Genomic DNA, 14721 nt, shown 5'->3' with positions numbered 1-14721 from the left:
TTTGTAAGACATCTTCTATCCGATCGCGAATTATGAAAAAATATGATTTTTATGCTAAAAGTATTACTTTTAATTATAAATACTGGTCGAGTCGATCCGTCATATGAATATAAATTTGTGAGATTATTTTATATAAAGCCTACTAAAAAAATATTTTTTTATGAGTAGATTTGATTGGAGATATATCTCATAAAATTGATCTCTAAATCGGCGCCACCGTGCCACAAGGATTTTTATGTAAATTTTAAAATTAATTGTGCAGTGGGGATCATTTAAGGAACTAAAATGAAAATGAAAAAGAAAATTCTCGGCGGGTTTTGTGGTTGTGACAGTTAAAACCATGTGAGGTTTTTAGTTTTTTCCACTTTAATTAATTAATTCATTCGTCAACTTGTTCATTATATATGTCACTAAAATATGAAACTCAATAATAAACATGATTTAAGTTTGTCAAACAAAATAAAAAATAATTTGAAATTACCCCAAACACCTGCAAGCAATCTCCCGAGTCTACTCAAATATGATCAACTTTTTAATTTGTATTTTAGGATCTACTGCTCGTACAATAAGATTATGTTATGTCTTTTATAAATATCTTCGAGCTGATGCAATAACAACGATGAAGACGACGTACTCAGGATTTTCAAATATATATTTTTCTGGCATAAAACTAATATATACATATATATTTTAAAATCTCATTTAATCTGAATCGAGGAAGACCGAAGACCAGACTCTACTCGAATTAATAAATTTCTTACATGAGGTACTGAATGATTTTTCACGAGTTGCTTGTGTGCAAAGGGAATAGAATCATAGTTGTAAATGTTGGCACATGTCTCGTTACATAAAAGATCATCAAGTCCAGGAACTAATGCATGTGAATTCTTGGCAAATTTGATTTTTTTTAATTAAAAAATTATATATAAAATTAATTTTTCGCGACTTTTGAGGGTCCTGTTCATCGAACACACAAGATTAATTTTGGTACATATATTTATCATATTTATGAAGACCGGTTAATTATAATAACAATTGCATGAAATAAATAAAAGAAAATTAAGATAAGTTGACTAAGCTCTAATCATTGCTGCATATATATATATATAGTTTTACTTGATTATTCAAGATTTGACTTATTGCCCAGTCCCATTACTATTTTATAAGGGGTTGAACATGTTTTATGTTTAAGATGGGAATAAATGATATGTTTTGAATTATTAATCTATACATTTTTCACCTAAATTTCAAGAATCCAAAGAATTGCATGTGACTATTAAAAATTCTCAAGATTTCCAGTTTTTAAATTTGAATTATTTTAACACAATTATATGGCTTTTGGATCTCGTGTTGTGTAAATATATATATATTTTTTTGATAAAATGTTGTGTACAATATCGTGCTAGGAAAAAAAAACTCATTTTCGTCTTTTATCCTTATTTGTTTTCTCTTTTAGTTTTTTAACTAGTAAACTTCTATATTGGTCCTCTAACTTTCATACTTTGGCTATATTGATTCGATTTTTATCAGAATATCTATTTTTTGTTGGAAATTGTTAAGCAAACAATAAAATTTGTGACTTTTCAATTTGAAAAATAATCATCCTTCACATAATTTTATAAATGTTGGTTTAATAGATTGAAATTTGGGTGAATCGGACCAAAATAGCCAAAATTTAAAATTTAGAGAATAACTAGTTAGAAGACTAAAATAGAAAACTGATAAAAATAGAAGACAAAAATGTTTTTTTTTTCCTTATTTAGCAATGCAAAATATCACCTATGGATCGAGTGAACCCATGTTTATGGGGGTGTGCACGCGGATCCAAATTCCAAATTATATGACTGCAAATGAGGTGGTCGTACATCTCAATTGTGAAACATTTTAATACAAATTCAAAATATATACAAGCTCAAGTGTGAATGAAATATTGTATTGATGCTTTTAATATTTCTTGGTCCAAAATTTTTAAAACTCTAAATACTCAGTAATCACATGGAAAGATGCAAAATTTCAGAATGGTGGAGAAAAGGTGGGCCAATTAATGTTGTTTCATTCCTATATAAATACAATGTCATTCGCTTGAAAACCAAACCAGAAATAACAGATAACTACCCTCCACTCCTCTGTTTTCTCCTCTATATACAAATCAAAATAAGAAACAAACATGGAAATCCCACTTTTCCCTCTAATATTATCTCTTCTTTTGCTTCCACTTCTCACATTATCTTCCCCATTTCCAAACCCTGAACTAGTAGTGCAAGAATTTAACGAGTAAGTACACAACACAACGTTTTATTTCGCAATTTTCGTTCTACTTAACACAGTCTAACAATGTGCTATAATTCTTGCAGAAAAGTTAATGCATCAAGAAGGAATTTGGGATTTCTATCCTGTGGAGCAAGCAACCCCATTGACGAGTGCTGGAGTTGTGACCCTAACTGGAAAAACAATAGGAAGCAGTTGGCAGATTGCTCGATTGGGTTCGGAAGAGGGGCCATTGGTGGAAGAGATGGCAATATCTATGTAGTGACAGATCCTGGGGATGATGCAGTGAATCCGAAACCGGGGACTCTGAGATACGGCGTCATCCAAACCGAGCCTTTGTGGATCATTTTTTCGCGCGACATGGTTATCACACTCAAGCAAGAACTCATGATAACCTCCTTCAAAACCATTGATGGCAGAGGTGTGAGTGTGCACATAGCTAATGGGCCTTGCATAACCCTTCAATATGTCACAAATATCATCATACATGGCATCAACATACATGACTGCAAGCAAGGGGGGAATGCTTATGTGAGAGATTCTACTAAACATTTTGGATGGAGAGGCTTATCAGACGGCGATGGGGTGTCTATATTCAGTTCCAGCAATATCTGGATCGATCATTGCTCCTTGTCCAATTGCCAAGATGGCCTCATCGACGCCATACGTGGCTCGACGGCCATCACCATTTCGAATAATTACATGACACATCATGATAAGGTCATGCTCTTGGGGCATAGCGATAGCTACACACGTGATAAAGCTATGCAAGTCACCATTGCCTTCAACCATTTTGGGGAAGGGCTCATCCAGAGGATGCCAAGGTACGTACATAAATGCAGGCATTATCGTTCAAATTCTTTGATCCGCACGCCCTCACATGTTCGAGGCTCATGTAGCTATGTAACATGTTACAAATTTCAACCCTGACATTGGTTTGTAGATGTAAATTGTATACATTGACGACGTAGTACATGAAACCCGAAAGATGGCTGAAAAGACACTGTTCTTAACATATTTTGCAGATGTAGGCATGGCTATTTTCACGTCGTGAACAACGACTACACACATTGGCGAATGTATGCTATTGGTGGCAGTGCGGCTCCTACTATCAACAGCCAAGGGAATAGATTTCTTGCTCCTGATGATAGGGTCCATAAGGAGGTGAGATATATACTGATATATTATGATGCTTGTTAACTGTTTATCATAAAAGAATCTAATTATTTACTAAAAAAATAGTAACATAATCAATGATCAAACCATGATTTAACTATTGAGTGTGTCTAATAAGTGAAGTTATCCCTTTTCAAGGTGACCAAACATGAGACCGCTCCGCAAAGCCAATGGAAGAATTGGAACTGGAGATCAGAAGGCGACTTGATGCTGAACGGCGCATTCTTCACGCTGTCTGGTGCTGGAGCCTCGTCTAATTTCGCCAAAGCATCAAGCTTGAGCGCGAGACCGTCGTCCCTCGTGAGCTCAATGACAGCAAGGGCAGGCGTACTCAACTGCAAAGAAGGCAACGCGTGTTGATCGTGTGTTCCGATTGCTGCGATAGGATCGACTAAACAACGGAAGGGATTCAAGAGCTTTTTTCAAGTCCACTTCTTTAGCTAATTGTTTCCACAACCTCAGCCTCTTTCTTTCTCTGTAGAAAGACATTAAACCATGTAACTAGGAAGTAAGCAAGAAAACTTTCATACTCCATAAGTCAAAAGGAAGAATAGGTTGGAGAGTTGACAACTGTAATTTCCAATTATTTATGCACACTTTTCAATCCTCTGTATTTAAATGTTCAGCCGATACTAGTGATCCATCTGTAACAATCCATCCTTTTTTTTTTTTTTTTTAAATAAAGCATTCTCTCTTACATTTTTTTTCACAACAATACTTGGCTTGATTAATTTCTCTAAAATGAATTAAAAGTAACCCTGTGTCAGACTAAGATTAAGCAATGTTGCACATATCCGTGAAAAACATTATCTTACAAATTTTGTATTAGAGTATGAAAAACTTGTTTGAGACTTTTTGTTGTAAGAAATCTATATCTATATCTATCTATATTTATATCTATATCTATTTAAAAGTGTGAATAAAATGGCAAAGTTTTATAATTGTGAATTGACAACTTTGTCATTCTATTTCACATTTTATGTAGGTTACATAAATATATATAGGGATATATTTATACCTACTATATATATATACCTATTTAAAAGTGTGCATAAAAGGGCAAAGTTTTACAATTGTTGTGAGACCTCATTTCTATACAACTAATCTCGGAGTAAACAACAATTAAACATACAAGAAAACAAGAATCGAAACGATCAAAAGATTTTTTATTTTTTATTTTTTTTAAAAAAATGACCGCGCGCCCGCGCCGAAGCAAGCGCGCCCGCGCCTCGCCAAGAACCAGCGCGCCCGCGCTCTCAGAACGCGCGCCCGCGCCCTTACCTCGCCAAAAGGCCGCGCACCCGCGCCGTCCTCTCGCCCAGAAATCCAAGGAACCGAAAAGAAATCCAACCAAACCTAAACACTTGCATTTAAAGTATCTGACAAGCCAATAACAATAAAAGAAAAGTTTAGGGAAGAAAAACATTCGATTCGGTAGTACCTACATCGATTCTTGCTTACAATACAAAACGAGAAGTTCGAATGAAAAAACATGATCGCAAAACATAAACTAGATTGACATGCTGATTCGAGTTCTAAACGAGTCTCACTTCTATCTCTTGCTCTTGACGCTAACCAGGTCTACGCTGACTTGATCATGCCCCTCCTGTTGCCAATACATATACAAAACAAAGCAACAGCCGGATAAACCGGTGAGAATGATATTTCCAATAAAAGCAACATAACAAGTAATACAATCAATCAACATGCTTCCAAGGCAATACATAATCAAATAACAACAAAATGAAATGCATGTCTTTAAATCGGGATATCAATTCTGATAAACGAGGGATTACTGCTATGCTTTTTGGGATCCCGAGGATGAGATCACGTGACGACTCACCGACTCTCCTAATCAAGGTGGTGTCACGTATCCCACTCCTCTAAACTTTGAGCAACTATAATGAGTACGCTAGCACTAGGCGAAACGGCTATGACCTAGGCCACTCAATCATAGTTCCCAAACATCTAAACAAAAGAAGGGCGGTTCTGCCGCTGAAATCAAAGTTGGCTCAAGATGAATGCATAAGAACACATAAAACATAAATCACATGACAAGAGCTCAATAAATCAACAAAATACAAGCTCCACATGCTAGAACGAGTATTGAAGCAAGTATGTGATTTTAAGGGAAACTCGAGAACCAACTGTCCCGAGTATGCTATCCCGCTACGATGACTGATTTTACCTTTCAAGGCAAGTAGTTCCAAATCTGAAAAATCTACAACAAAATATTGTATCAACAACTATACAACCTAAACAACAATCGACGGCTCAAGGAAAACTCTTTACCGCTCTTCGTCCAACTCTTGACGATCAAATGCTGTTAACCCTGGGCTTGACAAACTCCAAACGAATCTGTTCAGATACAATAAATGATCAATAACCACGATCAACTTACAAGCCAAGTTCAATAACTCAAAAAGGTTCGAAATCTCGAAACTCAAACTGACGGCATAACGGCTATAAACTGAACAAACCGGAAACGCAGACAGCATTTCAATATCGATATCAATACGAATCAATGCTAATACAACAACAAAAGCTCAAACCCAACCAATCTCAAAACTCAAACTTTTGAAAATAGCTTCCAGAAATCAAAACAATTCCGAACGTCGCTCTATTTCAAAACTGACAGATAATAAACGATCAGAACTCCGCCAAGTACAACATACTCAAATCTCGAACGATTCTAACAACATCCAAAAACTAGAATGTATCTGATCGTAGAAAAACTTACGATAAAACGGAGCTCTCGCTGCAGTGATCGCTAATCTGCCTTCAGAAATAAATTCCAACGGCCGGATCGAGCTCGGAATGAAATCACAAAGCTTGGAAACTCATTTGGGCACCTACAATGGAGGTTCTCGGTTTGGAGAAGAAGAAGAATGCTTGGAATAGTCAACACAAGTGTAGATAATATATAAAACTCAATATTTGCGTTTTAGTCCTTGAAATTTCCAAAATTTGCAAAATGGACCCTGATCAAAATCAAGTCGGCTCGTGAACTCTGTAATCTCCGATTAACTCAAATAAACTTATTTAAGATAAAAACGGGACATTACAATTCTCCCCCACTAAGAAGAAATTTCGTCCTCGAAATCAATAATAATCGCAACTCATAAGATAGAATAAAGAACTAAAAACAGTAAGAAGAACTCACGTCATCCGAATAACTCAAGAAAACGCTGTCTCATGTCGGATTCTGTCTCCCAAGTCGCTTCCTCGACCCCGTGATGACTCCACTGCACTTTTACCAACGGAATCAACTTGGTTCTGAGTTGCTTCTTATTCTGATCAAGGTTCTGAATCGGTCGTTCAAAATAGCTCAGAGTCTCATCTAACTCGGCTTCGTCAGGCTGAAGGATATGAGAAGGATCTGGATGATACTTTCGCAGCATAGAGACATAAAAAACGTCGTGAATACCAGATAAAGACGGAGGAAGTGCAAGTCTGTAGGCAAGATCGCTATCTTCTCGAGAATCTCATACGGTCCGATGAATCTCGGAGACAACTTCCCTCTCTTCCCAAATCTGACAGTACCTCTGAAAGGAGAAATCTTAAGGAAAACACGGTCTTCCTGCTCGAAACTCAGAGGTCTACGTCTGACATTTGCATACTTCACCTGTCTATCTTGAGCTAACTTCATTCTCAACTGAATGATCTTAACCTGCTCTGCCATATCTCTAAGCATAACCGGTCCCAAATCAAGTGACTCGGACAAATCATCCCAGAACAATGGAGATCAGCATTTCTTACCGTACAATGCCTCTAAAGGCGCCATACCGATACTCACTTGAAAGCTGTTGTTGTAAGAAAACTCAACAAGAATCAAAGAATCTTGCCAACTAGTGCCAAAGTCTAGCACTACCGCTCGCAGCATATCCTCTAATGTCTGGATAGTCCGCTCTAACTGTCCGTCGGTCTGAGGATGATAAAATGTACTCAGATGCAATCGAGTACCAAGTGCCTCCTGAAGACTGTTCTAGAAGTACGAAGTGGATCTAGGGTCTCGGTCTGAAACGATCGACTTCGGCACCCCATGCAATATCGCAACATTGCTAACATATAACTCAGTCATCTGATCATGACGATACGTCATCCTGTACGGAATAAAACAAGCAGACTTCGTCAATCGGTCGATCACTACCCAAATAGCATCGCATCCTCGAACAGATCGCGGTAGCTTCGTGACGAAATCCATAGAAATGTGATCTCATTTCCATTCAGGGACAGATAGACTGTGCAACAGACCACCCGTTCGCTTTCTTTCTGCTTTCACTTGCTGACAGTTCAAACACCGAGATACAAACCTCGCAACATCGCTCTTTATTCTCTTTCACCAGAACTGGTTCTTCAGATCGTTGTACATCTTACGACCTCCAGGATGAACACTGAACCGACTGCAATGAGCCTCTCGGAGAATACGCTGTCTCAACTCCGAAATATACGGCACAACAATACGGTTATTCACAAACAAAAAGTCATCTCTAACCTGGAATTCAGATTGATGCCCAGATCTGACTTTCTCTACTGAAACCTGAATGCTCGGCTCAGACTTCTGTGCTTCTCTGATCGCAACAAACAACTCCGGCTCGGATTGAATAGCAAACACTCTGATAGTCTTCCTATCTGTTTCAAACTCTAAACCAGAAGTGAAACAATCATCGATCAACTGAGAAACATCGATAGTCGAAAGAGATAGAGAACAAAGCTTTCGGCTCAAGGCATCTGCAACTGCATTCGACTTTTCCGGATAATACTTGATTTCACAGTCGAAATCCTTCAACAGATCTAACCATCTTCTCTGTCTCATATTCAGTTCTGCCTGTGAAAACAAGTACTTAAGACTCTTATGATCAGAAAAGATCTCGAAAAACTCACCATAAAGATAGTGACGCCAGATCTTCAAAGCAAATACGATCACAGCTAGTTCAAGATCATGAACCGGATAACGAGTCTCGTGCGGTTTCAGCTGCCTCGATACGTATGCTATCACATGCTTATGTTGCATAAGAACACATCCTAAGCCACGGTTAGAAGCATCGCAATACACAGTAAAACCTCCAGTACCTTTCGAAATAGAAAGAATCAGAGCACTGGTCAGTCTCCTCTTCAGATCAACAAAGCTATGTAGTGACCCTGCATGGAATCACCTACTAACTGGCAACTAATAGCATGCATTAAACTTAATACAGCAAAAATACTTAACAGAGTAAAAACGTGCGGAAACTTAACCATAATTTACATATCAGCTTAGTATTATAATCCAGGCTTAAATCTGTAGTGATACAACCAAATCGAAATCTTAAACAGTAAACATTATACAGCTATATCGAATCCTGCTGTATAATAAAATCCTCAAGGCTCCTGCTCCCTAATCCTGCCTTGAACTACCAGCTCCGTCCATCCTGCGACCTGCCCCATGGAATAGGGTGTCCAAGATAACAACTAGGACGTGAGCGCTACGCCCAGTACATAGACATGAGTAAACATATGTATATAATGCATGCAACATGATGACTGGTACAGGGTCATCTGAAAAGTCATGCTCAGTACCGGCGCCACATGAGTGCTGCCACCGCACGGATCAACCTCTGGGTGCAACCACACTCGTCTAGTACACCAGAGTAGACAGACATAAATGCCCCCGCCGTCGCGGTACTCTCAGTGACAGACTATCGAGTATAGAGCTGAGCGGCTCTATAGTCAGGTATAACAAGGTATAGGCTCAACGTGTATATGCACATGACATATGAATATAGAAAACGGTAAATCATATCTCATGCCATATAATAATGCCAAATAAATGCAACATATAAACATGTATACTCGCTGGCAATCTCAGTCAATGTGTACGTACCTCTAGGCTAGTTCAAGTATAATAGGATCCTAGGTTCCAAGCCTATATTCAAAAGTTCACTGTATCACTACATAAATTCTATAAGCCTTAACTAAGCTAATAAGTACTCTCAAAACTTAAATAGATTCCCGGACCATACCTTCGTCCGTAGTTAGCCCTTTGGAGTCGCTAGTCCCGGATGACTATAACCACACCTTGGTTATTCCAGAACCTCTATTATAACCGATAGGGCCCTCAAGTGTATATCTCACACTATATAACTAAAGAAGGAAACTCGGGAATTCGTAATTGAAAATGAACTCCGAACGACCCTATTTATAGCCAAATTTCTCGGCCAGGATCGGAACTTCCGTTCCAGGATCGGAGCTTTCGTTCCGATCGGAGCTTACTATCCGGGATCGGAGCTTACTATCCGGGATCGGAGCTTACTATCCGGCCCAAAATAAAAAAGCCCAAATTTTACTTCTGAAGTCCAATAACACTCCGAAATTGGTTAAATACCAACCCTTAATCATGTTTAACATATTATTATCTTAAAATGGTATCTGGGTTACTACATTCTCCCCACCTTTAGATATTTCGTCCGCGAAATAACATCTAAAGATAATAAAGATAACAATATGAAACATCAAACCATGTCTTATTACAACAACGGTAATTACATCTTACATGGTAATAAAAAATACAAAGCAAACAACTCAGGATATTCTGCTCGCATACGACTCTCAGTTTCCCAAGTTGCTTCTTCAACGCCTCGGCGCTGCCACTGTACCATCACAAGTGGTATAGTCTTGTTCCGAAGAACTTTCTCCTTCCTGTCTAGGATACAGATTGGTCGTTCAACAAAAGACAGATCTGGCTCTAGCTGAATATCAGTAGACTGAATCACATGAGATTCATCAGCTATGTACTGTCGAAGCAACGACACATGAAAAACATTGTGTATACTGGAAAGAGATGGCGGTAAAGCCAAACGATAAGCAACATCTCCGATCTTCTCCAGTATCTGGAAAGGCCCAACGTAACGAGGAGACAACTTGCCCTTCACACCGAATCTCATCACCTTTCTGAAAGGTGATACCCGGAGAAATACATATTCACCAGGCTCAAACTGAAGTGGCCTACGGCGAATATTCGCATAACTGGCTTGTCTATCTTGAACAACTTTGATCCTATGCTTGATCAAATCTACCTTGTCTACAATCTGCTGCACCAATTCAGGACCCTCGACTTGCCGTTCCCCGACTTCATCCCAGAATAACGGAGTACGACACCGTCGACCATACAATGCCTCGAAAGGTGCCATATCAATACTACGATGATAACTGTTATTGTAGGCAAATTCAATCAAAGGTAGCTGATCCTGCCAAGATAAACCAAAGTCCATGACAGAAGAACGTAGCATATCCTCCAGCGTACGAATAGTGCGCTCTGACTGCCCATCAGTTTCCGGATGATACGCAGTGCTCAAACTTAGAGTGGTACCCAACGCCTCCTGAAAACTACCCCAAAAACGTGAGGTAAATCGTGGGTCTCTATCACTGACTATGCTTACTGGAATCCCATGTAATCGCACTATCTCCTGGATGTATAAACGTGCCATTCGATCATAAGAATACTCCCGGTTGTAAGGAATAAAGTGTGCTGATTTCGTCAAACGGTCAACAACGACCCAAATAGCATTACACTGACGTGACGTCATAGGTAAGTAGGTGACAAAATCCATAGTTACGTGCTCCCACTTCCATTTGGGAATCTCAAGATTCTGCAGTAATCCACCTGGTCGTCGATGTTCAGCCTTGACCTGTTGACAAACCAAACATCTCAAAACAAACTGATAAACACTTCGCTTCATTCTCTTCCACCAGAATCTAGTTCGCAAGTCCTTATACATTTTCATACTTCCAAGATGAACTGATAATCGACTCCTGTGAGCTTGAGATAGAATATCATTCCTGAGCTCCGCAACATTAGGTACAACCACTCTATTGGATAGGCACAATAAATCATCTGCCTGAAAATGGAATCCAGATGTATTAAATCCATTGGCTAGACGTGCCAATCGCTGAGTCTTAACATCAGATATCTGAGCATCTCTGATCCGAGAATACAATACCGGCTCAGATAGAATAGTATACAAACGAATCCCATTCCTCCCTTTCTTGTGCTTGAGCGTAAAACTCAATGAACAGCATTCTTGAATCATATGAGATATTTCATTAGTCTGAAGTGCAGACAGTCTCACCTGCCGACTCAAGGCATCAGCAGTAAGATTAGCAGAACCTGGATGATATTTGATTTCACAATCATAATCCTTCAGGAGATCCATCCAGCGTCTCTGTCGCATATTCAACTCTGCCTGAGTGAATAAATACTTCAAACTCTTGTGATCCGTAAATATCTCAAATTTTTCGCCATAAAGATAATGTCTCCAAATCTTGAGCGCAAATACAATGGCGGCTAACTCGAGATCATGCACTGGATAATTACTCTCATGCGACTTCAACTGTCGAGAAGCATAGGCAATAACATGTCCATGCTGTGTCAAAACACATCCTAACCCCTGACCAGAGGCATCAGTATAGACAACATAACCTCCTGATCCAGAAGGTAGAGCTAGCACAGGTGCAATAGTAAGACGTCTACGTAGCTCGTGAAATGACTCCTCACAATCCGAGGACCAAATGAAGGTAACATCTTTCCGAGTAAGCTGAGTCAAAGGCCTGGCCAACTGTGAAAAATTCTCGATGAACCGACGGTAATATCCCGCTAGACCCAAGAAACTACGAATCTCAGCAACCGTCGTCGGACGAGACCAGTTCAGCACTGCCTCTATCTTACTAGGATCAACAGATATCCCTTCACTCTAAATCACATGACCGAGAAATACTACCCGATCAAGCCAGAATTCACACTTGCTCAATTTCGCATATAGCTGCTTATCTCGTAATGTCTGTAGAACAATCCTCAAATGCTGTGCATGCTCATCCTTGTCATAAGAATAAACAAGAATATCATCTATAAAGACGATGACAAATCTATCCAGATAATCTCGAAATATCTGATTCATCAGATTCATAAAGACTGCCGGTGCATTCGTCAAACCGAATGGCATCACCAGAAATTCATAATGCCCGTATCTGGTCCTGAAAGCAGTCGTAGATATATCTGAGTCTCGTACCCGCATCTGATGGTATCCAGATCTCAGATCTATCTTTGAATAAACAGAAGTACCCTGTAGTTGATCGAACAGATCATCAATCCGCGGCAAAGGATACTTATTCTTGATGGTGACACGATTCAATTGCCTGTAATCAATACATAATCGCATCGATCCATCTTTTTTCTTGACAAACAAAACAGGTGCTCCCCACGGAGAAACACTCGGACGAATATATCCCTTATCAAGAAGATCTTGCAACTGCTGTTTTAATTCCCTCATCTCTGACGGTGCCAGACGATAAGGTGCTCGGGATATAGGCGTAGTTCCTGGTACTAGATCAATACCAAATTCAACCTCTCGAACCGGAGGAAAACCAGGAATCTCATCAGGGAATACGTCAGGAAACTCGCTGACAACCGGTAGCTGATCAATACCCGTACTACTCATGGACATATCAACTGCATAGATGAGGTAGCCCTCCCCACCTGACTCCAAGACATGACATGCCTTCAGAGCCGAAACAAGTGGCATCGGAGGTCGCGCACCCTCACCATAAAAGTACCAGCTATCACCCTCAACGGGATGAAACTGTACCAAACACTGATAACAATCCATAGTAGCGTGATACAAAGTCAGCATATCTATTCCCAAAATACAATCAAAATCCGTCATCGCTAATATCATCAAATTAGCCGATAACATATTACCTTCAAACTCCAGAAGGCAACCTATCACTAGACGCTTAGTTATTACCTCCTGCTCCAACGGAGTAGATACAACTAAATCCATATCTAATGATACGTAAGGTAATCTATGTCTCTTAACGAAGCGACTAGAAATAAAGAAATGCGATGCTCCAGTATCAATTAATACAAGTGCAGGAATACCACATAACAAGAAGTTACCTGCCAACATGCGATCGCTTCCCTCAGTAGCCTGCTCCTGAGACAGAGCAAACACCTGCCCTTGAGTCTGGGGACGAAAACCAGAAGAACTCTGTGGTGCTGGCTGCTGACGTGGAAAAGTAGAAGCCTGAGATCCAACCTGGGATCCCGATCCACTAGCAGAACCCATGCGCTGAGGACAATCTCTCCGCAGATGTCCCTGCTGACCACAAATATAACAAGCCCCAGTATCTCTCCGACATGAAGCTGCAGGATGCTTCCCACCACAGTGGCTACAAAACTCCTCCTTCTTCTTCTTCTTCCCAAAGCGGAAAGTACCTCGTGAACCACGAGAACCAGACGAAGTAGTAGGAGTAGAAGAAGACGTAGGTACAGATGACACAACAGATTGAGCTCGAGGCTCAATAAATCCACTAGGCTGTGCTGGCATCATCAACTGTCCACGCCTGTTGCTGGTCTCCACAAGACGGCAACGGTTCACCAAAGTCTCATAAGACACCGGGTCATCACAGACGACAACCTGAGAGTAGATATCTTGGTTCAGGCCTTGTAAAAAGATATCATATTTCGACGCATCACTCTCATTGATATGGGGACTGAAAGGCAGCAGATCAAGAAATCGTTGTTGATACTGATCAATAGTCATTGATCCTTGCCTCAAAGTAAGTAACTCCATAGATCGTGCTTGGCAAACAGCCGGAGGAAAATACAATTTCTGAAACTCCCGACAGAAATCCCCCCAAGTCACCTGTCCTCTCTCAGTACGTGCCTGAGCAACCTTGGCATCCCACCAAAAACGTGCTCTATCCTCTAGAACGAATTCTAGAACTTCCAGTTTCTGCTCCTCAGTACACTCAAAAGCTCGGAACGTGCTCTCAAGTTTAGACATCCAGCTTCTAGCTTGTTCAGGATTCTCGCCTCCCACAAAGGGTTTCGGTCCTACCTGCATAAACTTATTAATAGTATAGCGACGTCGACCCTCATGAGGACGATGTTGATCATCCTGATGATGATGGCGACGATGATGATGACCACTTCCCTGGCCAACACTACCGTGACTCTCGTCAGCCATATCCTGAAAAGAATTGCACATTAAAATCCCAAATGCGCAAGAATTACTCAAGACTAAACTAAATCCCAAGTACTAATCCCAAAATCTATGCATGCTCTGATACCAAAAATGTAGTGACCCTGCATGGAATCACCTACTAACTGGCAACTAATAGCATGCATTAAACTTAATACAGCAAAAATACTTAACAGAGTAAAAACGTGCGGAAACTTAACCATAATTTACATATCAGCTTAGTATTATAATCCAGGCTTAAATCTGTAGTGATACAACC

General features: G+C 39.8%; 1 protein-coding gene across 1 annotated transcript; it reads left to right on the top strand.

The window, feature by feature from the left end:
- The first annotated feature begins 2167 nt into the window (after window positions 1-2167).
- On the top strand, window positions 2168-3804 carry LOC140879436 (probable pectate lyase 5). Its single transcript, XM_073283131.1, has 4 exons — window positions 2168-2274; window positions 2355-3092; window positions 3294-3432; window positions 3583-3804. Exons 1-4 carry the CDS (start codon window positions 2168-2170, stop codon window positions 3802-3804), a joined length of 1206 nt encoding a protein of 401 aa, XP_073139232.1.
- The last annotated feature ends 10917 nt before the right edge of the window (window positions 3805-14721 follow it).

This window comes from Henckelia pumila, chromosome 2 (genome assembly GCF_033568475.1).
Source record: "Henckelia pumila isolate YLH828 chromosome 2, ASM3356847v2, whole genome shotgun sequence".
Lineage (NCBI taxonomy): Eukaryota > Viridiplantae > Streptophyta > Magnoliopsida > Lamiales > Gesneriaceae > Henckelia > Henckelia pumila.
The sequence above is the reverse complement of the archived record's forward strand: the minus strand, read 5'-3'. Positions and strand labels throughout refer to the sequence as shown.